Raw genomic sequence first — 26,251 nt, 5'->3', positions numbered from 1 at the left:
TTAGTGCCTAGTTTTCTCCACTCCCTGAATTATACCTTGAATGCATGCCATTGACCTAGGTTGGACCTTTGGATTGAAACTCACCTTATCAAACTGAAGGTCTACTATAGGCTTAATCATTAAGTTCAACTGATAGATTTAAAACAGAAACAGAAACAGTTCTAAGAATTGCTATATCTTCCTGCATTAAAGATATTTATATTATGCTACACGATCAGGGAAACTTTATTAAAATATTTAACCAGTTTATTGAAATGTGTAACCAGGTATTTCATATTGAACAACTTTTACCGTAAGTAAAAACTATGCTTTATATATTTTATTTGTTTAAATTTTTTAGGTTTCTTTTCAAAGGGGAATAAACTTTCCTAAATATTGTCCTCTCACTTAACAGGAGTCTTATACTCATCCAAATGTTTCAAATTCCTGGTCTGGGACAAATGACACATGCCAGGATTTTATTTTATTTTATTTTATTTTATTTTATTTTATTTTATATTTTGTTACTTTTTAAAAATAGTTTATTGTCAAGTTGGTTTCCATAGAACACCCAGTGCTCATCCCCACAAGTGCCCTCCTCCATGCCCATCACACCCCTTCCCCTCTCCCGTACTCCCATCAGCCCTCAGTTTGTTCTCAGCATTCAAATGTCTCTCATGGTTTGCCTCCCTCCCTCTCCCCAACTATTTTTCGCCTTCTTCTCCCCCATGGTCCTCTGTTAAGTTTCTCCTAATCCTCCCATATGTGTAAACATATGGTATCTGTCCTTCTCTGCCTTATTTCGCTCAGCAGAACACCCTCAAGTTCCATCCATGTTGCTACACAAGGCCAGATTTCATTCTTTCTCATTGCCATGTAGTATTCCATTGTACAGATAAACCACATCTTCTTGATCCATTCGTCCATTGATGGACACTTAGGCTCTTTCCATGTTTTGGCTATTGTTGAGAGTGCTGCTATGAACATTGGGGTACATATGCCCCTATGCATCAGCACTCCTGTATCCCTTGGGTAAATTCCTAGCAGTGCTATTGCTGGGTCATAGAGGAGTTCTATTGTTAACTTTTTGAGGAATCTCCACACTGTTTTCCAGAGGGGCTGTACCAGTTTACATTCCTACCAACAGTGTAGGAGGGTGTCTGTTTCTCCACATCCTCGCCAGAGTCTAGAGTCTTCTGATTTGCTCATTTTAGCCACTCTGACCAGCGTGAGGTGGTATCTCAGTGTGGTATTGATTTGTATTTCCCTGATGAGGAGGGACGCTGAGCATCATTTCATGTGTCTGTTGGCCATCTGGATGTCCTCTTTGGAGAAGTGTCTGTTCATGTCTTCTGGCCATTTCTTCACTGGATTGTTTGTTTTTCGGGTGTGGAGTTTGGTGAGTTCCTTATAGATTTTGGATACTAGCCCTTTATCTGATATGTCATTTGCAACTATCTTTTCCCATTCTGTCGGTTGCCTATTAGTTTCATCGATTGCTTCCTTTGCCATGCAGAAGCTTTTTATCTTGATGAGGTCCTAATAGTTCATTTTTGCTCTTGATTCTCTTGCCTTTGGGGATGTGTCAAGTAAGAAATTGCTGTGGTTGAGGTCAAGGAGGTTGTTTCCTGCTTTCTCCTTTAGGGTTTTGATGGTTTCCTGTCTCACATTCAAGTCCTTTATCCATTTTGAGTTTATTTTGTGTATGGTGTGAGACAGTCATTCTTCTGCATGTTGCTGTCCAGTTCTCCCAGCACCATCTGTTAAACAGGCTGTCTTTTCCTCATTGGATACTCTTTCCTGCTTTGTCAAAGATTAGTTGGCCATACATTTGTGGGTCCAATTCTGAGTTCTCCATTCTATTCCATTGGTCTATGTGTCTGTTTTTGTGCTAATACCATACCGTTTTGATGATGACAGAGTTGTAGTATAGGCTAAAGTCTGGGATGGTGATGCCTCCCGTTTTGGTTTTCTTCTTCAATATTACTTTGGCTATTCGGGGTCTTTTGTGGTTCCATACAAATTTTAGGATAGTTTGTTCTAGTTTTGAGAATGCTGGTGCAATTTTGATTGGGATTGCATTGAAGGTGTAGATTGCTTTGTGTAGTAATGACATTTTAACAATATTTATTCTTCTGACCCATGAACATAGAATGTTTTTCCATTTCTTTGAGTCTTCTTCAATTTCCTTTATAAGTTTACTATAGTTTTCTTCATAGAGATCTCTTATATCTTTGGTTAGGTTTATTCCTAGGTATTTTCTGGTGTGTGTGTGTGTGTGTGTGTGTGTGCGCGCGCGCGCGCGCGCAGTTGTGAATGGGATCAGTTTTTTTATTTCTCTTTCTGTTGCTTCATTGTTTGTATATAAAAATGCAACCAATTTCTGTACGTTGATTTTGTATCTTGCAACTTTCCTGAATTCATGGATCAGTTCTAGTAGGCTTCTGGTGGAGTCTGCAGGGTTTTCTATGTAGAGTATCATGTCGTTGTGAAAAGCAAAAGCTTGACTTCCTCTTTGCCAATTCTGATGCCTTTGATTTCCTTTTGTTGTCTGATGGCTGATGCTAGGACTTCCAGCCCTATGTTAAACAACAGTGGTGAGAGTGGACATCCCTATCATGTTCCTGATTTCAGGGGGAAAGCTCTCAGTTTTTCCTCATTGAGGATGATGTTAGCTGAGGGCTTCTCATAGATGGCTTTTATGATGTTTAAGTAAGGCCCTTCTATCTTGACTTTCTCGAGGGACTTTATTAAGAAGGATGCTGTATTTTGTCAGATATTTTTCCAGCATCCATTGACAGGATCATGTTGTTTTTACCTTTTCTTTTGTTAATGTGATGTATCACACTGATTAGTTTGCGAGTATTGAACCAGTCCTATAACCCAGGAATGAATCCCACTTGATCATGGTAGATAATTCTTCTTATGTGCTGTTGAATTCGATTTACACGTATCTTGTTGAGGATTTTTGACAGATGCCAGGATTTTAAAACCCTAAAGAATTTGAGGTAGACACTAGAGTCTCCTGATGGAATTTCTTTGACTAAGGAAGAGTATTTTTATTCCTGCACTTAAGTAAAATAGATTTTTCAAAACAGATTCCAATTTTGTCTAGTTTAGGAGAAGAAATGAAATTCACATTTTTCATTGGCATTTTTAGTATTTTATGCTACTTTCTCAAACAGCATGTAGTGTTACAGATGTTTTACATTTAATTTTCATGAAGTATGGTAAAGATATTGAAAATAGGACTAATATTTCTGGAAATACTACTTATTATAATGTAAGAAAATATAGAAAAATATTAATATTTTCCTGGTGTTATAAAAGAAAAATAAATGCTACTACTAAACACATTCCAGAATGGGAATCCTCAAGTTGAGGCTGATACTCACCGTCCCTGTTATTCCTGTGGTATAGGCAGCACTTTTAGGATGGAACAGGAGCACTTGATTAGTAACCAAGAGATCTGAGTTAACTCCACTCAGCTATCAATTATTTATTGACCTGAAACAAGTTTCCTTTTATGTAGAATGTACTCTGTATGTAGAATGGGGATGTTGGGCTAATGAATAGCTAAATGTCATTTTTATGAGTCCATAGGTTTAAAAACTAGTTAAATGAAACAAAGCACTTAATCTTTCAGAGTCTGCCTTTCTTTACTTAAAATAAAGAGGCTTAAAAATACCAATACTCCCTTTGCTGTATACTGTAGGTAATTTAGGCATTTCAGGAGACAGGGTCTTGAACTGGGGAGCAAAAGGTTATAAAAATATGATTATCACAAAGGAGTGGTAGCTCAGCTTGGGCTGGATAGCCTCAACCAAAATGGAAATGCCAAACAGGCCTGTCAGCAAACGTTTGTTGTACTTTCTATGCTTCTGTCATTAAGCTGGGCCTGGAGATAAAATAAATAAAAATAAATAAATATAAAAGAAAGTAAACTTTAAAGAAGACTGTTTGGTAGTAATGAAAATAAGAACAAATCAATGGAGTGGAAACAAAACAAGAATGGAGATCAACAAAACCAAAAGCTCATTTTTTGAAAAGATGAATTTAAGAAGATAAATATCCAGCGAGATTTGTTAAGACAGAAAGGCATAATGAAGCAACATGTGCAAAAGTAAAGCAGATCACAACACAGAGAAGTAGGATAACAGACAAGGTTTAAGCCAAACTCAAGAGGGCACGTTGACCCAGAGCCTACATTTCCTCTCCCAGGATTTGCGTTTTGCACATCTTGCATCTGGGTCCCCAGAGTCCCTGCTGGGCTTCCAGGAAGATTTTGCGCACCTCTCTTCGCAAGTTCTTGTCTCTGGGGAGCCCCCCCCCCCCCCACCGCGCAGTGCTTCCCTGGCCCATAGTTTGGTGGTGTGGCTCAGGTGTCTGTAGGTGGCAGCACAAGGCCGCCTTGGGCCTGGGACCTAGACAGGCATGAGGAGAGAGGGGGGCGGCCGCAGCCAGGGTTGCTCCTTACAGTCTGAAGTCCAACTCTGAGGAATCTACAGTTCCTAAATTCAGACTTGGACTTCCAGGTCCTTAGGAAGGTATGATTATTCTGACATTAGAATCAAGCACACGATCTTTATTTAGCAGTTTGTGAGCTTAATTTACAAGTTTTACACCTACTTTTATATAAATGATATATAGGTCTTCATTGTACTTTGTCCCAGACCCTGCATAGAGTTGTGTTGCTGGTGAAAATACATATTAATACAACGGGGTGGGGCCAGCTGGAAATAACTGTCAAATGACAAAGGTCCACTCTTTGACACAGAATTGCACTTCTGGGAATTCGTTCTCCAGAAGAATTTGCACAATTGCAGGGAATATGTACAGTGCAATTTTGAAACAATTGAAAACAACACAAGTGTCCGTCAGTAAGTGGTCAGATAAATCAGGGTTTATTATAATAGACAGAATGCGGCTGTTAAAGAAGATGTGGAAGTTCTTTATGAACTGCTGTGGAAAGATTTTGGACATTCATTGTAAGGTGCAAGAGCAAGCTACAGAAAAGAGAGGACGAAAATAAGACTATAGTTTATATTTGCTTGTCCTGAAAAAAGAAAGACTGGAAAAAATGAATAGAAATTATTACTTGTATATATTTATGGATGGGAGCAAGGTAATGTACCTTTGTATGTTATTTGTATTTTCCAACTCTGTGAATGTATTACCTATTAAAATGTATAATAAAATAAAGCAGCGATTAAAAAAACTAATAAAATCATAAGCAAACACCATGAAAATCTTATCCTAGCTAATATAAAAACTTTGGCCAAGTGGCAATTTTCTAAAAAAATATAAATTACCAAATTTATCCCCAAAGGAAAAAAAGAACCTAAATAGAACTGAAACCATTAAAACAGTTGAATCATGGAGCCTGGGTGGATCAGGTGGTTAAGCATACTGATTTTGGCTCAGGTCATGATCTCATGGTTTCATGAGTTTGAGTCCTACATCAGGCTCTGGGCTGACAGTGCAGAGCCTGCTTGGGATTTTCTCTCTCCTTCTCTCTCTGTCCCTCCTCCCCCAAATAAAATTAACTTAAATATAGTAAAATAGTTGAATCAACAGTAAAACACAAGACAAATAAAAACTGCAGTAAATGCTGTGTATTGATTATCTTAGATATAATAATAGTATAAAATATAATGCAACAGATAAATGACAATTTCAATATAGTGTTAACCTCTGGGGATGGAGAGAAAGGAATGTTGGTAGAAAGGAATATAAAGGGTTTCAATTCTTCCTGTAAAGTTTTATTACATATTTTTTGAAAAGTCTGAAGTAAATCTGAGAGAAACTTCCTGTCTTTTAAAACTGGCTTTAGGGTAGTGGGGGATGTTTTATACTCTGTACTTTGTGTATTTCAAGTATTCTACAATTTAAAAAGATTCACATGAGGGCACCTGGGAGGCTCAGTCAGTTAAGCATTGGGCTATTGATCTTAGTTCAGGTCGTTATATCACAGTTCATGGATTCAAGTTCTGCATTGGGTTCTGTGGCGATGGCTGGAGCCTGCCTGGGAGTCTCTCTCTCCCTCTTTTTCGCTCCTCCCCCACTCTCTTTCACACATTCAGTCTCTCTCAAAATAAGTAAATAATAAATAAAAAAATTCACATATTTCCTTGGTTACACGGAGAAGTTTGTCATATAATAATTACAATTAAATCTCTCTTGGTAGATCTTAAGCTCTTTGAGGTCTGGATCCATATCTTCTTTTTTTATACTAATGACTTGATTTTTAGAGAAGTTTCAGGCTACAGTAAAATTAGTCAGAAAGTACAAAGTACAAAGTTCCCGTTTATTCTCTCTCACCACCCCTTCCCTTCCATATCTTCCTTTATTATTAATATCTTACACTAGTGGGTTGCTTTTGTTATATAATTAATGAACAAATATTGATACATTATTAATTAAAATGCATTTTACGTTAAGGTTCATTCTTTGTGTTGTACAGTTTGGTGGATTTTGACAAATATAATGATGAATATCCACTGTTACAGTATCATACAGAATAGTTCATTTGCCTGAAAATCCCCTTTGTTTCATCTATTCATCTCTCTCTCCCTTTTGCAACCCCTCAATCTTTTTACTGTTTCTATAGTTTTGCCTTTCCAGAATGTCATATTTAAATTTTTTGTGTGTTTATTTTTGAGAGTGAGAGTGTGAGAGCATGCACGTGCACGTAGAACTGCATGAGTGAGGGAGGGGCAGACAGAAAGGGAGACACAGAATCTGAAGCTGGCTCTAGGCCTTGAGCTGTCAGTACAGAGCCCAATGATGGGCTCAAGCTCATGAACTGTGAGATCATGACCTGAGCTGAAGTCAGATGCTTAACTGACTGAGTCACCCAGACACCCCTCCAGAGTATCATATTTAGAATCATATAGTGTGTAGCCTTTTCAGCCTGGCTTCTTTAACTTAGCTAAATGTATTTAAGATTCCTCCATATCTTTTGGGACCTTCACAGCTCAGTTCCCTTTATGGCTGAATAGTATTCCATTGTACGGATATACCACAGCTTTCTTAAAAACCCATTTACTTGATGATGAGTGATGTTGAGCATTTTTTCATGTGTCTGTTAACCATCTGGATGTCTTCTTTAGAAAAATGTCTGTTCATGTCATTTGCCCATTTCTTAATTGGATTATTGGTTTCTTGGGGGGTGTTGAGTTTGGTAAGTTCTTTATAGATTTTGGATACTAATCCTTTATTGGATATGCCATTTGCAAATATCTTCTCCCATTCTGTCGGTTGTCTTTTAGCATTGCTGATTCTTTCCTTTGCTGTGCAGAAGATTTTCATCTTAATGAGGTCCCAATAGTTTATTTTTGCTTAGTTTCCCTTGCCTTTGGGAACATGTCAAGTAAGAAACTGTTGCAGCTGAGGTCAAAGAGCTTGTTGCCTGTTTCCTCCTCTAGGATTTTGATAGCTTTCTGTCTTTCATCCATTTTGAGTTTATTTTTGTGTATGGTGTAAGAAAGTGGTCCAGGCTCATTCTTCTGCATCATTCATCATCAGGGAAATACAAATTGGGATTTATTCCAGATTTGCAAGGCTAGTTCAAAACTTGAAAATCAGTTAATATAATTCATCATATCAATAGGCTAAAAAAGAAAAATCGCATGATTGTATCAATAAATACAGAAAAAGCATTCAACAAAATCCCACTACCATTCATGCTAAAAACTCTTAGCAAGGTGGAAATATCAGGGAACTGTATCACCTGGATACAGTACATCTACAAAAAACATAAACCAATCTCATACTCAATGGTAAGAAATTAGATGTTTTCCCCTAAGATGAGAACATGTTGTAAAGGAAGAGAAGGAGAAATTGGGAATACTGTGTTATGTTATAATATTTTCTATATATTATTTGGTTTGATTTGCTAATACTTTGTTGAGGGGTCTTGCCTTTATATTCATGAGAGGTATTGATATATGATTCCCTTTCTTGTAATGTCTTTATCTAATTTTGGTGTTAGAATAATACTGGCCTCATAGAATGAGTTAGAAAGTCTTCCTTTTGCTTCTGTTTTCTAGAAGACACTAAAACATTGATACCAATTTTTCCTCAAATGTTTGGTAGCACTCAGCAGCAAATCCATCTGGTGCTTGGTGCCTTTTGTTTTGGAAGCTTATTGATTATTGATTCAATTTCTTTATCAATATAGATCTATTCAGATGATCTATTCTCCTTGTGTGAGTTCAGTAGATTGTGTCCTTCAAGGACTTGGTCCATTTCATCTAGGTTATCAAATTTGGGGAATAGAGATGTTCACAATATTTCTTTGTTATTCTTTAATGTTCATGGGATCAGTAGTGCTGACTCTTTTTCAGACCTGTTATTAGTAATTTGTGCCTTCTCTCTTTTTTTTTTTTAATAGTTAGACTGTCTAAAGGTTTGTCAATTTTAATGACCTTTTCAAATAAGAAGCTTTTGGTTTCATTGATTTTTGTCTATTAATTTCCTATTTTCATCTTCATTTATTTTTGCTCTGATTTTTAATTATTTGTTTAAAATAAAAAGAAAGTGGATTTAGATTAGTTGTAAATGTATATTGCAAACTCTAGAGTAACTACCAATTTTTTTTGTTTTTTTGAAAGAGAGAGCAAGTGGGGGAGAGGAGCAGGGGCAGAGTGAGAGAGAGAAAAAATCCCAAGCAGGCTCCATGCTCAGTGCAGAGCCACATTTCTCTGGGATCGGGACCTAAGCTGAAATCTGGTCAGATGCTCAACTGATTGAGCCACCCAGGTGCCCCCAAAATGTATTTTTTAAGTGTATTTATTTATTTTGTGTGTGGGGAGAGAGAAAGGGAGAGAGAGAGAGAAAAAGAGAATGAGTTGGGGAAGGGCAGAGAGAGACAGAATCCCAAGCAGGCTCTTTGGGAGACTGATGAGGTTTTCAATCTTACAAAGGATGAGATCATGACCTGAGCCCAAATCTAAGGTTGGACGCCCAACTAATCTAAGTCCCTAATCTAAGTCCACTTTCTGATATCAGTCTGTAGCCTCATAAGTACTGCCAGGACTTATTACCAGTACAGTATTACCAATTCCTCCTTCTCTTCCCTTACAACATTTTTTTTCTGTCATTTATTTCATTTTTCCATAAGCTATACTTACCTCATACATCATTGCTGTTATTATTTTGAATAAACTTATTTGTAAGAGCAATTAAAAATTAAAAAACTAGGGGCACCTGGGTGGCTCAGTTGATTAAGTGTCTGACTTCAGCTTAGGTCATGATCTCACGGTTTGTGAGTTCAAGCCCCATGTTAGGCTTTGTGCTGACAGCTCAGAGCCTGGAGCCTGCTTCAGATTCTGTCTCTCTGTCTTTCTGACCCTCCCCCATTGTCTCTCTCTCTCTCAAAAATAAATAAACATTTAAAAAATTAACAAAAAAGAATAAAAAACTAAAAGATTGTTATTTACCTTCATTTATTCCTTCTCTAATGCTCTTCATTTCTTACATAGATTCAAGTTTCTGACCTATATAATTTCCTTCTCTTTGAAAAACTTTTAACATTTCTTGTAAGGCAGATCTACTGGTGTCAAACTCCCTCAATTTTTGTCTGAGTGTCTTTACTTCTCATTTACTTTTAAAGGATAATTCCTTGGATACAGAATTGTTTATTAGTGTGTTTTTCTTCCAATACTAAATATTTCAGTATAGTATTTTATTGCTTGCATACCTTGTGAGAAGAGTTTCAATGTAATTCTTATACTTGTTTCTCTACAGATAAACTTCCTCCTCCCACTACATTTCTGGCTTATTTTGAAATTTTCTCTTTGTCATTGATTTTCTGAATTTTGAATAAAATGTGCCTAATTGTAGTTTCATTGTTATTGTTTGTTTTTCTTTTTGTTTTTTTGCTTTTGTTTTGACATTTATCCTGGTTGGTGTTCTCTGATCTAGATCTGTATTTGGTGTCTGTCATTTATTTTGGAATATTTTCAGACATTAAGGCTTCAAATATTTTTTCTGTTCCTTTATCCCTTTCCTTTTCTTCTAGTATTACCAATATGTGTATGTTACACCTTTTGGTCCATAGTTTTTAGATACTCTTTTACATTTTTCATTCTTTTTTCTCTTTGTATTTTAGTTTAGGAAATTCTACTGATATTTGTTCAAGCTCAGTTATTCTTTTTTTGGACCTGTCCAGTCTGCTGATGGACCCATCAAAGGCATTCTTCATTTCTGTTACAATATTTTTGGTCTCTAGCATTTCTTTTGATTCTTTCTTAGAGTTTCCATCTCTCTAATATTACTCACTTGTTCTTACATGTTACTCCTTTTTGCATTAAATCTCTTGGGATATTAACCATAGTTATTTAAATTCCTGGTCTGATAATTACAAAATATCTGCCATATATAAGTCTGTTTCTGATGCTTGGTTTGTCTATTCAGGCTGTTTTCTGCCTTTTGGCATGCTTTGTGTTTTTTTGGTTGAAAGTTAGACATGATGGGTTAGACAAGAAGAATTGAGGTACAGGCCTTTCGTGTGAGGTTTTATGTTCAACTAGCTAGAAGCTAGGCCATGTTCACTGTTTGCTGTACCTGTAAGTGTGTTGTGCCCGAGTCGCGAGTCCCAGAGATCTCCAAGGAGCCGGCATCGATGCAAATACAAAAGGGTCTTTATTACAAGCTCAAGCAGGGGCTCACCAGCCTACTGGTGTCATGGCAGCAAGGTGAAGCCAAGAACAAGAGCGAGTTGGGTTTTTAAGGAGTAAGGGATGGGGGTGTTACTGCACATGTAGCATCATCACATAAACACCAGTTACAATTGCACAGCACCCCTGCTAACAGCTTTGACCATTCAGTATCTGTGAGGTGTTCATTACTTTTGGTGGGACCCAATCATGACTTTTGAGAATCCTTTGAAAATGACCAATTATGAGGTGAGTTCAAAGGGCCCACGTGGAGTTCAGGCAAGCTGTGAGAAATTGGCTAGTTTGTATCTGCAGTTCCCAGCCTTGACTCAGACCATAGGAATGTTTCTTTTTACTTTTTGATTAGCTGAACTGAGGGCTGTCTGAGGATGGCTTTAGCCTTGAACAGTCGGAGGCTTTTCCCAGGACTGGGACTGGGGCTACGTGCAGCCCGAGGTTTCTCTTAATGGAGGACTTAATTTTTGGCTCTTCAAGTGTCAATCTCTTCACCCCCACTCCCTACCCCGTGTGCAAACACTACTCAGATTTTATCACTATAGATTAGTTTTATTGTGCTTGAATCCCTGAAGAATAAATGATCATTGCCATTTTAAGCCACTAAGTTTTGGGGTGACTTATTCTGCAGCAATAGATAACTAACAGAGACATCACCTCTGAAGGCTCATTCCAACTCTAACTCTCTTGCAATTCTATTTCTTCCTCTACCCAGTCCTGCCTCCATGACTCCCCCACTCTGACAAGTATGGATTCCAAAATGCTGAAACCTTTATATAGATAAATCTTCAATTCAGAATTTGTGTTTCAGGGAACCCAATTGTGGCAGTTCTATTCATGGTAGCCGCCCCCCCCCAAAAAAAAAAGTCCATTAACTGAATATACAAATTACTGTATATTCATACAATGGATTATTGATTATTTAGCAATAAACACAGCAACATAAATGAATCTGGATAATATTACATTAACAAAGTATTCAGACATAAAAGACTAAATATTGGATATATATTTTTTAATATATGGTTTTATGTTTATTTATTTATTTTTTGAGAGAGAGGGAGAGAGCAAGCTCGGGAGGGTGAGAGAGGCAGAGAGAAATCCCAAGCAGGCTCTGTGTTGTCAGTATAGAGCCTGACAATGGGGGGGGGGGTATCTCACAAACCATGAGTACATGACCTGAGCTGAAACCAAGAGTCAGACACTTAACTGACTGAGCCAACCAGGCACCCCTAAACTTTTGTCCAGAATTTAGAAGTGTAATCTGTGGGAGGGGTAAATTTTACAATCTACTCTATCATTATTGGAGCAGGAACTCTGCCTTGTGTATTTTTAAGCTTAATTTGTTTACCATCCACCCTATCTTCAATGTAGAGACCTCAGTCTTCCCAGCTCAAAATAATCACTAGATCCTTACAATCTTGTCCTAGGTATGCTTCCTGAATCTGTTGACACCTAACTTCCTCAAAACCACTGCTCTACGTCTGATCCCCATTTAACTGGCCTTCCTTGCCTCCTAGCCTCAGTCACTTCTCATATTGCTTGAGGCAGCTTTTTAAAACACATTCCTTATTATGTTACCACCTTGTTTTAAGATCTCTCTAGACTTGGGGCATCTGGGTGGCTCAATCAGTTGGGCATCTGACTTCAGCTCAGGTCATGATCTCACAGTTTGTGCATTCAAGCCCCATGTCAGGCTAAGAGATGGCATTACAGAGTTGGCTTCGGATTCTCTGTCTCCCTCTCTCTGCCCCTCCTCCACTTTTGTGTGTGTGTGTGTGCGTGTTGTGTGTGTGTGTGCACACGCGCGCACGCTATCTCTTTCTCTCAAAAATAAATAAACATTAAAAAAATTTTAAACAGCTCTCTCTAGACTGTTGCAGGATTACATCTCCTTGACTAGGTGTATAAACCCACTCATAATCCAGTCTATGTCCTGCTGTTACTCCACATAGAACTAATGTTCCTTATTTGTTAAACTTTACTATGTTCCTTGGACACATCAGAACTTTCCATATTTTGTGATTTTGTACTCTGTATCCTGCCTGTTTGGGGCCATCCTTTTTTATCTGGCTTTTCTAGATTAGTCTTAAAATCTGATTCAAATACCACCTGTTCTGGAAAGTCATCCCTGGATAAATTGCCTCTGTCCTAAACATCTCTCTTCTGTGTTCTTAAAGCCTGAAAAAATCTGCATGTTGACTTAGGTGTCCTAACTGGCTATCTGCCTGCCTGCCTGCCTATCTATCTATCTATCTATCTATCTATCTATCTATATCTATCTAATCTGTTTATTCTCTTGTTTCCCTCAGTAGATTCTAATCTTGCCAGAGTCCCGCTTCTGCCAGGTCCAGGGGTCTCTGAAAGATGGATGGTGTCGGTGAGGGAGGGATGAGGGAAGCATAAGATTCCTAATACCAATTAGCAAGGTGACTTTGGGGTCGGTACTCAAGCTGAAATAATTGGGTGGGGGTAGATATCAGGGTCACCATCTGACGGTAAGAGTCCGTGCAAATTACCTTAACCACATAAGGAGTTCTTACTCAACCTATGAGTTCAGAAAATGGCTGCCAACATAATCTCCTTGTTCAAAGTATTGTGTCTTTTAAATATAGCTTTTTGGTATTAATAACCTCTCTTATACATTGTATATCCTGTGTAAATTCTCAATATATATTTTTGTTCATGATGATGTTACAAAAAATACTTCTCCAGTGGTACTCAAGGTAATTGTTTTACATGTAGAAATTAAAGGCTTCACACCCAAAAGGAGAAACTGATCAGCCAGTTTGTGAACTATTCTATTATTTATTGTTTTTTAAGGAACATCAACCCCCACATTAAACACCGAAATATACCTCTGCAGTAATGGTGGAACCTGGGAAAATGGCAGATGCATTTGTCCAGAAATGTGGAAAGGATGGAGATGTACAATCCGTAAGTTACCTGGGATGGTACTAGGGTATGAGGTTAGGTGGCTCGTGTTAATGAGGACAACAGCAAAGCTTCTCAAATGCATCTGTTAATGATTTAGTAACAATGGGTTTAATGACGATGGCTTTAGGATGCGTTTATTAGCTTGATAGTAAAAGCTGAGTCTTCTTCTTGGGCTATTTACTTGTATGTTCAAGATATATCTAGTATGTTTCCCAACTATCAAGTTTCTCTGTAAACTGACATGCTTTTCCTTCTGGTTGCGCTGTTAACTTCAAGGCAATGGGTGATATGGTTTTCTCAGGTCCTGCTGGTTGGTACTATGCTATATTACCCCATTTCAGATATCACAATTCTAATATATTTAACTTTTCTGAGACCAAAGTACATCTTCCTATCTAACTATACATTGAGATGAAGTTTTTGTCTTTTTATTCTTTCTTTTAATGAGATGTTAAATTAGCAGTTTGACTTCAGACAGTGCTCTCTCAGAATCAAAGTTCAAAGCTACTTCTTTTTTTATTTTTTTATGTATTATTTTTTTTTCTAGGGGAGAGAGAGAGAGAGAGAGAGACAGCATGAGCAGGGGAGGGTCAGAGAGAGAGGGAGTCACAGACTGAAATAAGCTCCAGGCTCTGAGCTGGCAGTCAGCACAGAGCCTGATGCGGGGCTCGAACCCATGAACCGTGAGATCATGACCTAAGCGAAAGTCGGACGTTTAACCACTAAGCCACCCAGGCACCCCGCTACTTCTGTTTTTAATTGAAGCATAATTGACACACAATGTTACATTAGTTTCATGTGTACAGCCTAGTGATTCAACAACTCTACCCATTATGCTATGTTCACCGCAAAGGTAGCTACCATCTATCACCATACGATGCTGGTATAGTACCATTGACTTTATTCCCTGTGCTGTACCTTTTATTCTAGTAATTTATTTACTCCATAACTAGAAGCCTATATCTCCCACTTTCCTTCACTCATTTCACCAATTCCCCAACCCCTCTGGCAACCACTCTGTATTTATGCATCTGTTTCTGTTTTTTGTTTATTTATTCATTTTTTTAGATTCCACATATAAGTGAAGTAATATAGTATTTTTCCTTTTCCGTTTTACTTATTTTACTTAGCGTAATACCCTCTAGGTCCATCCATGTTGTTGCAAATGGCAAAGTCTCATTCTTTTTTATGGCTAAGTAATATTCATGTATATAAAATATATGTGAATTCATTAATATATATAAAAATATATAATATACATTATATATGACTCTTCCCACCAAACATATATATGTAATATAAGTATATATATAAATATACATATGTAAATATATATATATTTCTTTATCCATTCATCTACTGATAGATATGTAGGTTACTTTCCTGTCTTGGATATTATACATAATATTTCAAAGCTACATCTTCATCTAAAGTATGCTTCCAATTCTCTGTACACTTTACGTTCCCTTCTTCAGATGTACAACCCTAGAAATGTACTCCTATTGTTTCCTGCACTCCTACAAGCCAGTATATCTCACATGCTTCATGACTTTGGTCTTTTTGCTTTGACCCACATGCCCTTTGGTACTATAGGCTCTATGTGTTTAATGTTCAAGATTGCAACTATTGATTACACTATCTTTTTTGATGTGTCAGTTATCACATCCTACCTCTACCAGGTTATATATCGTGCATTTTAACTAAAACCCATTATCTAATGTACTAGTTTTTCTAATGGTATTAACTCAATCAGATAAAAAAATATGAAATTCCTGGTATGTCAATGAGTCTTAAAGTTTTTTATCCTTCAAATTACACTAAATAAGCTTTGAACTTTGACTTTTATCTGGTTTGAAATTTTAAAAAGAAAATTACAGTTTATAACAACAAAATATATTTTGTCTTTTCATTATAGCTAATGTCTGTAATAACAGTACCAAGGATGGTTTTACTTTTGACCAAATTGCAGTGGGAAAATATGGTCCTTCCAAGCAAAAATGTGGCGAGAACACTTTAAATGGTATGTGTTTTTCCAAACATTTCCTCTGTGTAAGCATATGAATTGCTATGCTGTGTCATACCTAGCATCCCTCCAACTAGTATTAAGTTCCTGGAAGAGGCATCAAAGAAGGTTTCAATGGAAGGGTTTGGCTCCCTTTCATGATACTAATGCTCAAAGTTTAGGATGCAACATAATTCTAATTCTCCTAAAAACTATAATATAGATCAGTTATAAATTCCTTTTACTCCTTCTTCCATTGGTTTATTTCCCCAGTTTACTGTATTTGATCATGTTAATATCTTCTCATCGTGTTATGTAACTTGTCCGAATATTAAACATTAGGTATAGATTTGTACTATGTCTACTTTCAGACTTCATCTTTCTAGGTAGAGCTGCTCAGTTAAGTCTGTCCACAGTTGGTAGTACTTCATCTCCTTGGTCATTTTATTTTTTTTTTTTATTTTTTTATATTTTTAATTTTTTTCCTTGGTCATTTTAGTTATCCATCTTGGAACATTCCCTAGTTTCATCATACCTTTCTTGAAGCATGACAACCTTGTGTGCATGGACACATTCCAAGAATAAAGGAACAAATAACATTTTTACAATGTTTTTTAAACATTTTTTAAATGCTCCCTGATGATATTCAGGGTTTTGATGACTTATTTCAATGCTGTATTGGGTAATATCTTCTGAGAGTAGCCCTTAAAAATTCATAGATTCCTTTTTTGACAGCTTAGAACCCCATTTTCTCTCAATGTTTTACCTGAATTTTGTTTGCATTGATATTCATTTGACCACTCCTCCTGTCTCTCACATCTTCCTGCAGGATATCATCATTTCTTACAGCACTGTATATCTCAATAACAGCCAATTCTAGATCATTTATGAAAATGTTTGATAGAACTTCATTCAGTAATAACCCTGGGGAGAATCTCACATTTTATTTGGATATATATTTTTGTTTATATCAAGCTCTTTGAAACACTACAGTATTTATAGGTACTGGTCTTTCCTGTGTGTTTCTTTACCTTATTTATTCTAAGAGATTATGTAAACCAGTATTCCATTTGCAGAATCCAAATTGCCTTTGCCCACATATATCATACCTACTCAAATATTCATGATCCTATTCATTACATAAATCCTTCTAGCCTCTTGATTAAAAGCTCAGAAGGTGAAAGACATGGGTCTTCATGTATGGGTACTTACTTACTTTTATTACTGTACGTCATGGATACTGTCTTAATTTTTATATGTTTTATATGTCTTAAATATTTCATTATAATTTATAAAAGAGATACAGCTACAAGAAATAACTATGTGCTACCAAATCTGGAACAGTAAAAATGTCAGTAATATATGCATCAAAGAACATCACACTCATTTGATTTTTTAAATGTTTTTGGGATAAAAGAATCACCATCTTTCATTTGGTTCGTTTATTTGGTTCTTTTTATTTTCTGAGCAACTATTATGAAAAAGTTTATTTTACTTACCTTTGAATTTCAGATTGAGGCCGTAAAATAATTTTAAGGATATAGATTCCAAATATTGGCAAATATACTTTTAGTTTTATATTAAGAATTAATTCTAAACTATTCAATTTTATATAACAAATGACCAAAATATTTTCAATGATTTTGAGTCAGTAGATTTATACTTGTAGGAGGTGATTTTATCTGTTAACAGCTTCTTAAGACACTGAATTAGGGAGGCTCAGTGATAATTATAGGAAATAAACCCAATGATTCAAAAGTATTGAGAGTCAATCAGATATCAAATAGGTGCTATAATACAGTAGAACTCTTTGCCTTTCAGGTATTACTCAGGTTTGGATAAAGAAGGAAAGATCAATATATAATTCATTATCTAGTAGGAATTTTTCATATTGTTTCCCATCTCTCAATCCTCATCATATCCAATTCAAAGCCCTATGTCCTTAGTTGCTGGAAGGCCTTGCAGACTTCAAAGAAAGGAAATAGTTGACTGGTCTTTTAAATTCCAGATTTAAAAATCAAGACAGATGATATCTGCCTTTAAGATTCCTGTAGTAACTGCACAATTCACTTTTCCATTCCTGTATATTAAACCACCCCAAATTTTGTGGCTTAAAAGAATTAATGATTTAGATTTCTCATTGTTCTGTGGGTTTATTCTGGCAGATGGAGTGCTGACATGGCAAGACTGAAGGGCCTCAGTTCTCTTCCACATAGCCTCCCATTCTCTAGTAGATTAGAGCTGCTTCCTAATTCAACAGTCGTGGGACAGTGTGCCAAGGGGGTGAAGGCTGAAACTTCATCTTCTTGAGGCCAGGTTCTGGAGCTCTCACAGAACATTCTCTTGGTCAATGCTAGTTTTAAGTCCAGCCTCAATTCAGGAAATGAAGGAATAGACTCCACTTTTTGGTGGGAGAAGCAGCTAAATTATACTGAAATGGGGATGTGTATAGGGGCACATTATTGGTGGCCACCTTTGCAAACATTATTTTTTTCTTCTTCTTTTTATTAAAGCGGGCCGTGCAATAGCTACCCGTCTGTGCAGTATTTCTATATATGGACAGATAGTATTAGGAAATGTGACAGTAGGAAATTGCAATCAAAATCTGGAGACCCTGGAAAAGCAGGTATGCCATATGGTCCATGTACTGGGTAGCTGGAAAAATTTCGGATTCTGTGTAAAGTCTTGGTTCTTTAGATACCTGATGGTCAGATTGATGCTTTTTAAACATTTTTAAAAAATTTATAATTTTTAAAATATTTATTTCTTTTTAAGAGATAGACAGAGTGCAGGCAGAAGAGGGACAGAGAGAGAGAGAGAGAGAGATTGAAAGAGGAAGGGAGACACAGAATCTGAAGCAGTCTCCAGGTTCTGAGTTGTCAGCACTGAGCCTGAGGCGGGACTTGAACTCATGAAACGTGAGATTATGATCAGAGCCGAAGTTGGACATTTAACTGACTGAGCCACTCAGGAGTCCCTGAATCAATGCTTTTAAAACTCTCAAATTAGAAATAACAAAAACTGGGGTGCTTGGGTGGCTCAGTTGATTAAGACTTCAGCTTGGGTCATGATCTCAAGGCTCATCAGTTCAAGCCCTGTGTTGGGGTCTATGCTGTGACAACTCAGAACTGGAGACTGCTTCTGATTCTGTGTCTCCCTTTTCTCTGCCCCCTCCTGTCAGGCTGAGTCTGTCTCTCTCAAAATTAATAAACATTAAAAATAAGAAATAACAAAAACTGGTAACTAAAGCCACTCTTTTATTTATTTATTTTTTCGAATATGACTCCTGTTTGTGAAAAAGGACAGTTGGACATGGGTTCAGCAAATTTTAGCAAATGATAATCTGTAACATATTTTATTTTTTTTAATTTTTATTTATTTTTTAATGTTTTATTTATTTCTAGGAGAGAGAGAGACAGCGCGAGCAGGGGAGGGTCAGAGAGAGAGGGAGACACAGAATCTGAAACAGGCTCCAGGCTCTGAGCTGGCAGTCAGCACAGAGCCCGACGCGGGGCTCGAATCCACGAACCGCCAGATCATGACCTAAGCGAAAGTCGGACGCTTAACCCAGGCGCCCCATCTGTAACATATTTTAAATGGCCTCATCTTTTTAGACCAGTGGTGAAGAGTTGACTGAAAATAGATCACTGGTGTTTGAGACCAGAAGGAAGGTATTTTGATGGTCAACTGAATTAGAGTAAAGAGAAAAATAAAAACTATGACCAAAGACCTTTTGAGACAGGAAACCCCAAACCCCAATGCTGGTCTCAGGGCTGTACCCATGAGCAGGTGAAGTGGGAAATACATAGACTAGATGTTTTTTTTTTCGTGCATATTATTTTGACCTAGTATATACCTAAATGCAAATGCATGGGATTGCTAATACCTGGGGCCAAGAAAAAGGAGAAGGAAACTTTAGGTAGTCCAAGTGCAGGGCATGTAACATACATTATCTCATTTAGTCCTTATGGAATCTCTGTGAGTTAGATGTTATTCTCATAGATAATTTTAGTGATTATACTAATTCTTGAGCCCTTACAGTGTAGCAAATACTGCACTAACATTTTGCAAGTGTTTTAAAATCACATTTAATTCTTATAACAACTATATAAATAGGCATTAATATACCTATTTTATACATGAAACCATGTCTTTGAGAGGTGCAGTGAACCACAGCCAAAAAATGATGGAGCTGCTTTTTATTTTCAATGCAACCCTGTCCCACACTGGCTCCCTAATTGTAGAGGGACTGGGTCTAACGTAAAGATGGGGATAGGAGTGGGATGTGGGGCTGGGTGCCAACCACATAGGTTTTGTCACCTATGTGGCTGGCTGGGGAAAGTCTTCATGTTCCAGAGTTTGTCTAGCCAGTTTTTGGCTCTCAGCTCTGACACTTTGAAGCTGCATGGACCTTGGGTGAACTCCTTTCCCTCTCCAAACCTTTAAACAGGGATGAGGATGCCCTATTCACAGTGTTGTTTTGTGTATTAAATGTGATAATGCCTATAAAATGTCCAGCAAAGTGCCTACACAGAGAAGGGACCTAGCTATTGAATGATAGCTTTCTTTGTTTCTGTCTACTGATTGGATATGATATTCAACTGTTCCCTAAGTATGAATGGCCTGTGACCTTGGTTTGATTTTTGAAATGATGCTGCCATCTAGTGAAAACACATGCGCACATTAACACCTGGCTCTGCAAAAGACATTATGGATTAACATGTTTTATAGTCTTACAGCACCAGACTCAGGAGACCAATTGGTACCTTGACTTATGGTTGAGGTCAGTGTCTCCTAAACTATCTTTGTTGAAAAGGTAGTTTAAAAATTTTCCAACTCCTTGCTGACCAATAATTTTGTAAAATGTGATAAAAATGAATTAATTACTAGGAAAATCGAATGAAAAAAGATATCTAAAATACGAATTAGTTTTTTCTCTTCTAAAAGAGTTTTAAATTATTTATTTACTGATTTTTTTTATTGAAGTGTAGTTGACACACAGTGTTACATTCATTTTAGGTGTATGACATAGTGATTATAACAAGTCTCTATGTTATGCTGTGCTCATGCAAGTGTAGCTATCATCTGAATATAAATCATTGAAAGAATAATTTGATTTAACAGCAGGCGATTGCAGAAGTTTCTGACAGGTAACTCTAAGTTTCTGTGCTTGCCTTCCTATGGATCCTGTTACAAACAGTGAACCATTGGTTCATGGATCCCACCTTGAGTAGCATTGCTCTCCCTAAGGCAGCCTGTCTTAGTTCATTAATCCTGGCAGAGAGTAAAGGTTGGAAAAGCCACCAGCCTGCATGTACTTTGTCCTTTACACAAGGAAAGAAGCAAACATGAAAAACCAAGTGGATGTGATATTCAGGAGACTGAAGATCAGCTGAATTCCAGTTTATTCACCTGTGATTGCTTGCAACGTATTTAGACATAGTTGTATAAAGTTAGGTTGTTGGGTTTGTTTTTTTTTTTAAATTTTTTACTTCTAGGAGAGAGAGAGAGAGAGACAGCGTGAGCAGGGGAGGGTCAGAGAGAGAGGGAGTCACAGACTGAAACAGGCTCCAGGCTCTGAGCTGGCAGTCAGCACAGAGCCCGACGCGGGGCTCGAACCCACGAACCGCGAGATCATGACCTGAGCGAAAGTCGGACGCCTAACAGACTAAGCCACCCAGGCGCCCCTGTTGGTTTTTTTTTTTAACAGGTAGTCAATGATACAGCACAATCTCTGGACAATATTTCTAGCGAAGCTCAGTTTTTAACACATGATAGTGATAGCTTAACTGCTGAGAACATCACTTCGGCTGCTAAAGTGGTCGGACAGATCTTCAACGCATCCAGAAATGCTACATCTGAGGTAAAACTCACAAGGTTGAAAAGGGGGGGGGGGAGGGGAAGAAAAAAAAAGACATGGAAAGACAGACAAAACTAGAAATTGCTTTACTTAGTTCAATAGTAAGTATAATTATACAAAGTACTGTGGGCTGTGATGTTTTCATAGTCAGAGCCCTGCACTCTTATTTTGTTTCTGCTTTTGTGTCCAAGCATCTGCTTTTGTGTTCTCAGGATGGGGTAGAGGTTCTGTGAAAGACATTGCTTTGAGGGGAAATTCCGAAACCCAATTGACTCAATTTAAATTTCCACCATGCTTTATCTTTATTCTCTCTTCCATCTAAAACTAAATCTTCAATTTTGAAAAACACTTGCCTTTGGATTACCATACCAATGGTGCCATTTGATTCTGTAATAATTCATCATAATGATGATGTATGATGATGATTTGGTGTCTTATTCCTGGCAGGCAAAACAAGTTGCTGTAACAACAGTGAGTCAACTTCTAGACGCTCCAGAAGATGTTTTTGAAAATGCTGCTGCAGTTGATAATGACGCTTTTGCAACGTAAGCACAATTCCAATTGGGAAAGAAAACATTACAAAGCGCTATGTGCCATTAAGAGAGTTGTCTTTATTTCTCTCATGGATGCACTAACTAGCTGATTCCTTGAGAATGAAGATTGAAACCTTGGCTTTCCACCCGATCTTCATTTCCTAGACAGAGTGGTATATGTTCACTCCTGGTTCCAGGGTTGTCCTGGCCTGGGATATAGAGAGCAACTGGGATGATTTAGATTAGACTTCTTTTCCTAGCCTTAGTTTGGCATGGCCAAGAGTGAACCTGCATGCATAATAGGAGCTCTTCCAACTCTTTTCTCAGCATGGAGCTGAAAATAACAACATGCCTGTGGAGGACAAAGCTCCCTACCAACAACTCAGCTATCCTTGAGATACTGGTGTATTTTGGTAAAGCTGTCCCAAGACTACATTGAAAAAAAAAAAGAATCCAACTCTACCTGCTTTCTCTCTTTTTGATTCTAGTGATTTGGCATAGTTTTGGTTGTACATTTGTAAAATTCATGTACTTTATTATAGAGTTCCCTCACTAGGATTCATTATGTTTTTATCTCATATAAAGTTTTTTTATTTTTAAAAAATTTAAGTAAATATTCATGCTCATTATAGAAAAGTAAGAAAATATATAGATGAGCAAAATTTTATTTTGTTTTTATTTTTTATTATTTTTTAAATATCTATTTATTTTTGAGAGAGAGAGAGAGAGACAGAATGTGAGTGGGGAGAGAGAGACAGCGAGAGAGGGAGACGCAGAATCTGAAGCAGGCCCCAGGCTTCAAGCTGTCAACACAGAGCTGATGCAGGGCTCGAACCCATGAACTGTGAGATCATGACCTGAGCCGAAATCAGATGCTTAACCAACTGAGCCACCCAGGCAGCCCTAGATGAGCAAAGTTTTAAAAATTGTCCCACTTTTAGTAACTTGAGGGTATGTATTCTTCCAGATACTTTCCTCTGTATGTGTGTGTGTTTGTATCATATTACATACTTTACAGGTTTATAGCTTGTTTCATCATTTAATACCTTATGAATCTTTTTAACATAAATATCTATATATTTATATCATAAATTTTTATTTTATTAATTTTACTTTAGAGAGAGAGTGCACACATGGGAAAGAAGGGCACAGGGATTGAGAGAGAGAAACTTAAGCCGGCTCTGTGTTGCTCAATCTCATGAACCATGAGATCATGACCTGAGCCGAAATCAAGTCAGACGTTCAACTGAGTGAGCCTCCCTGGTGCCCCTATGACATAAAATTTAGATACTGTATAATATGAGTGAACTTTAATCAATTCCTGCTGAGGGACATTTAGATTACCTCAAGTCTTTAAAATTTTTGAGCAATCAGCATTCTTCCACATAATCTCTGTTTACAAGGCCCATTATTTTTTTTAGGAGAAATTCCTAGAAGTAGTTGTCAGTTTTCTAATTTTTACAGTGTTGAGCCCTCAAAGTAAAAAAAAAAAGTACAAAAGCATAAAATGCATAAAACATTCACAGGTTATAATTCTGAGACCTGTTGATAGAGGTTGTCATTTTAGCAGTTTAACTGGTGCATTTCATGACTTCAAGTTTCAGTAGGAGTCTGGGCCCTTCCCATGGGGAGTGTGGAGACTCCCATTTCTCCTGAAGTTGCAGAAGAAAGTGGCTATGGGACTCAGCATCTATTGAGTGACTATGGAGCCAAGAGCCAGAGTGGGCTCCCTCCAGAGCGGGAGGCCCTGGTTTGCAGTCTTACTAGACGGAAAGGAGAAGAGTGGATGTTTTTGATGAGAAAATTGAGGAGACAGCAACTATGAGATTTGGCTGAGAAAGTCACACATCATGATACAGATGAAAGTACTGTCCTGACAATAAGTAATTATGAATTGTACTGGCTTAACACATGGAGAAAAAAACAATTCTGTGTGATTTATGTGTAATATTCAAATGGCTTCAGAGGAGGTGGTTAGAAGACAAATAAAAATTTTAAATATGGGATACACTGAAACATGAAATGCTGTAACCACACTCATAGTAATTCTTCCCACTCTGCATTTCTAGTCTACTTACTTTTCTAATCCTCTTGTGAAAGTTGACCCTCTCCCATGTGATCTTGTACGTAAGCCCTTGTGGACTCAGGCCCTTATTCACTCAGATAAGGCTGTTGCCTCAGCCTTCAGCACGCAGCCTCCAGCCTTTAGTAGAGCTGCTCCTCTCTCCCTGGGGAAGGAAACCAATTCTTTTCCAAACTCTGTTCCCTCAACCCGGGCCTACACACAGGGTCTCCTGGCAGACACCAGGTTTCAGTTACCCATCTCACTTTGACTTCTCCCTTTCACTTACAATTTGTGGTTTGCATCCCTAAACTACTGGAGTTCCCTTCTCTACTTATGGAGAGAAGCGGACAGTGTGGGGCTAAAACTCCCTAAGTGGAGAAGGGGAGACTAGTGAAGTTCTCTAGCGTCCATTCATCCATTCTCTTGGTCTAAGATGGGGGGAGCCTAGACAAAGTCTCTGCTGTCAAGGGCACCCTACTACAATCAGTGAATCTAAGACTTCATTTCTCCATTTTGGCCACGTATTGCAAAGACTGATCCATAACCCTGGAACTCTGCTGTCAAATTCAGACTCATAATTGTCCTTGTTTACCTATATTGGGGAATGCAAAACTGCTTCCCTAATACTGACCACCCTGTACATTTACATTTCACATTTTTATTTGTAATTTTGTTCCAGCCAGACTTCTTTGGTTAAAAGATTCCCACTTAAATTATCTTGGCCAGAGATTTAGTGTAAAAAGGCTTATGGGATCTCATGGGAAGCTAAGAATAGTATCATAACATGGCAGGGCTTTATGGATCCTGGAGTAGAGGTGTGGCATGGCATCCAAGGCAGTTGAAGGTTCCAGTAAAGGAGTTTGTGGGCCTTCCTTCTGGAAGAATATAATGGTTATGGCCACAGCCTTTGGAGTTAAGCAGTCCTGGGTTAAATCTTAGCACTGTTATTTAGTAGGTCCATGATTTCTGCCAAGTTCATATCTTTTGGGAGAGCCTCAGATTCTTCAGTATAATATGGGAGTAATTGTGGGACTCACTTCAATAAGTATTTTATGAGGCTCAACTGAGATGATATATGTAAATCACTAACGTGATACCTGACTTACACACATTAAGTCTTGAAAAAGAAAGGTTGGCAGTCTTTGTAATCAACATGACTCAGTGAACCTGTATGTTTCATCTTTACTTCTAGTTTCTGCTCTGTCATAAATTAACCCTGTTGTTCATGACATTGGGGAAATAGTTTAAAACAAAATTTTGTTAGGCATTCCTCCTGTTGAAAGTAGCTCTGGGGTCTGATTGTTATTCTTTAGGTGGAGTATGATTGTTATTCTTTATTCTTTAGTGTGAATTGATAAAAATTCAGAAAATGGAGTTATGAATGGAAAATATTTAAAACAGAGAAACCAACTCAAATGGTTCCATATGAATGACTGTCACATTCTGTTTATAAAGGCAATCTTTAATTATTTTAAAATTTATTTCTTTATTATGTCCGTTGGGGAAAGGGAAAAAATACTTTAGTGGCCAAAATAAAAATTTAGAATATGGAACAACTACATTTTAATGAAATCCCTTCTTTCTGGGAAAACTAGACTGAACCAGTTATCTTAGACATAGAGATTTTGTTTTGTCAAGTACAGAAATAGTACAAATATTTCTTACAGCAAACAAGGAAAAGAAAAGGTCGTATGACTTTTTTTTAGAGAATACCAAATTGACAAGTTGTCCTCACCCCCTCCCATCTTCCATCTAATCTGTCTTTGAAGTTATCCAGAGTAGAAAAGAACATTGTGGAAACCTGCAATGGTTAGTTAATAACCAAGGCAGTGAGCTCAGAACTCTACTGTTACATGGTTCCAAATGAATTGTTGCCTCTGGAATCACCAACTTAACAAGAGTTTATACCCGAAGAGGTTCATGTGAGAGGAGGCAGTTGAATATGTAGAAATTGTTTCTCCCTATTGGAGAAACAAGAAGAGCATGTCCTAACAATTATGGGTAGCAACACCACCCTTTAGTGAAGAGCAACATAATAAAGATTATTTCTATGGGGAAGTTTGTCATTCTTGAGTCCCAGCTGTCTATATACAAGCTATCTATATACAAGGTATCCTTCAGGGGAAACAGTCCACCAGAACTTTAGGAAAAGTATATATAACAAAGCAAGACTCTGGTGAAGAAAATAAATTATTTTAA

General features: G+C 37.4%; 1 protein-coding gene across 1 annotated transcript in view; it reads left to right on the top strand.

Annotated features, from left to right (window-relative positions):
- The window catches only part of ADGRG7 (adhesion G protein-coupled receptor G7), a 67,888-nt gene that overhangs the window by 4,953 nt on the left and 36,684 nt on the right, over positions 1-26,251 (top strand). The window contains exons 2-6 of the mRNA XM_039251949.1: positions 13,479-13,592; positions 15,508-15,612; positions 18,108-18,220; positions 21,305-21,457; positions 21,902-21,999. Of these exons, the coding sequence (XP_039107880.1) occupies positions 13,479-13,592; positions 15,508-15,612; positions 18,108-18,220; positions 21,305-21,457; positions 21,902-21,999 (583 nt within the window). The remainder of the gene's footprint in view (positions 1-13,478; positions 13,593-15,507; positions 15,613-18,107; positions 18,221-21,304; positions 21,458-21,901; positions 22,000-26,251) is intronic.

The sequence above is a fragment of the Hyaena hyaena genome, unplaced genomic scaffold (genome assembly GCF_003009895.1).
Source record: "Hyaena hyaena isolate Hyena2069 unplaced genomic scaffold, ASM300989v1 scaffold_407, whole genome shotgun sequence".
NCBI classification, from domain to species: Eukaryota; Metazoa; Chordata; class Mammalia; order Carnivora; family Hyaenidae; genus Hyaena; species Hyaena hyaena.
The sequence above is the reverse complement of the archived record's forward strand: the minus strand, read 5'-3'. Positions and strand labels throughout refer to the sequence as shown.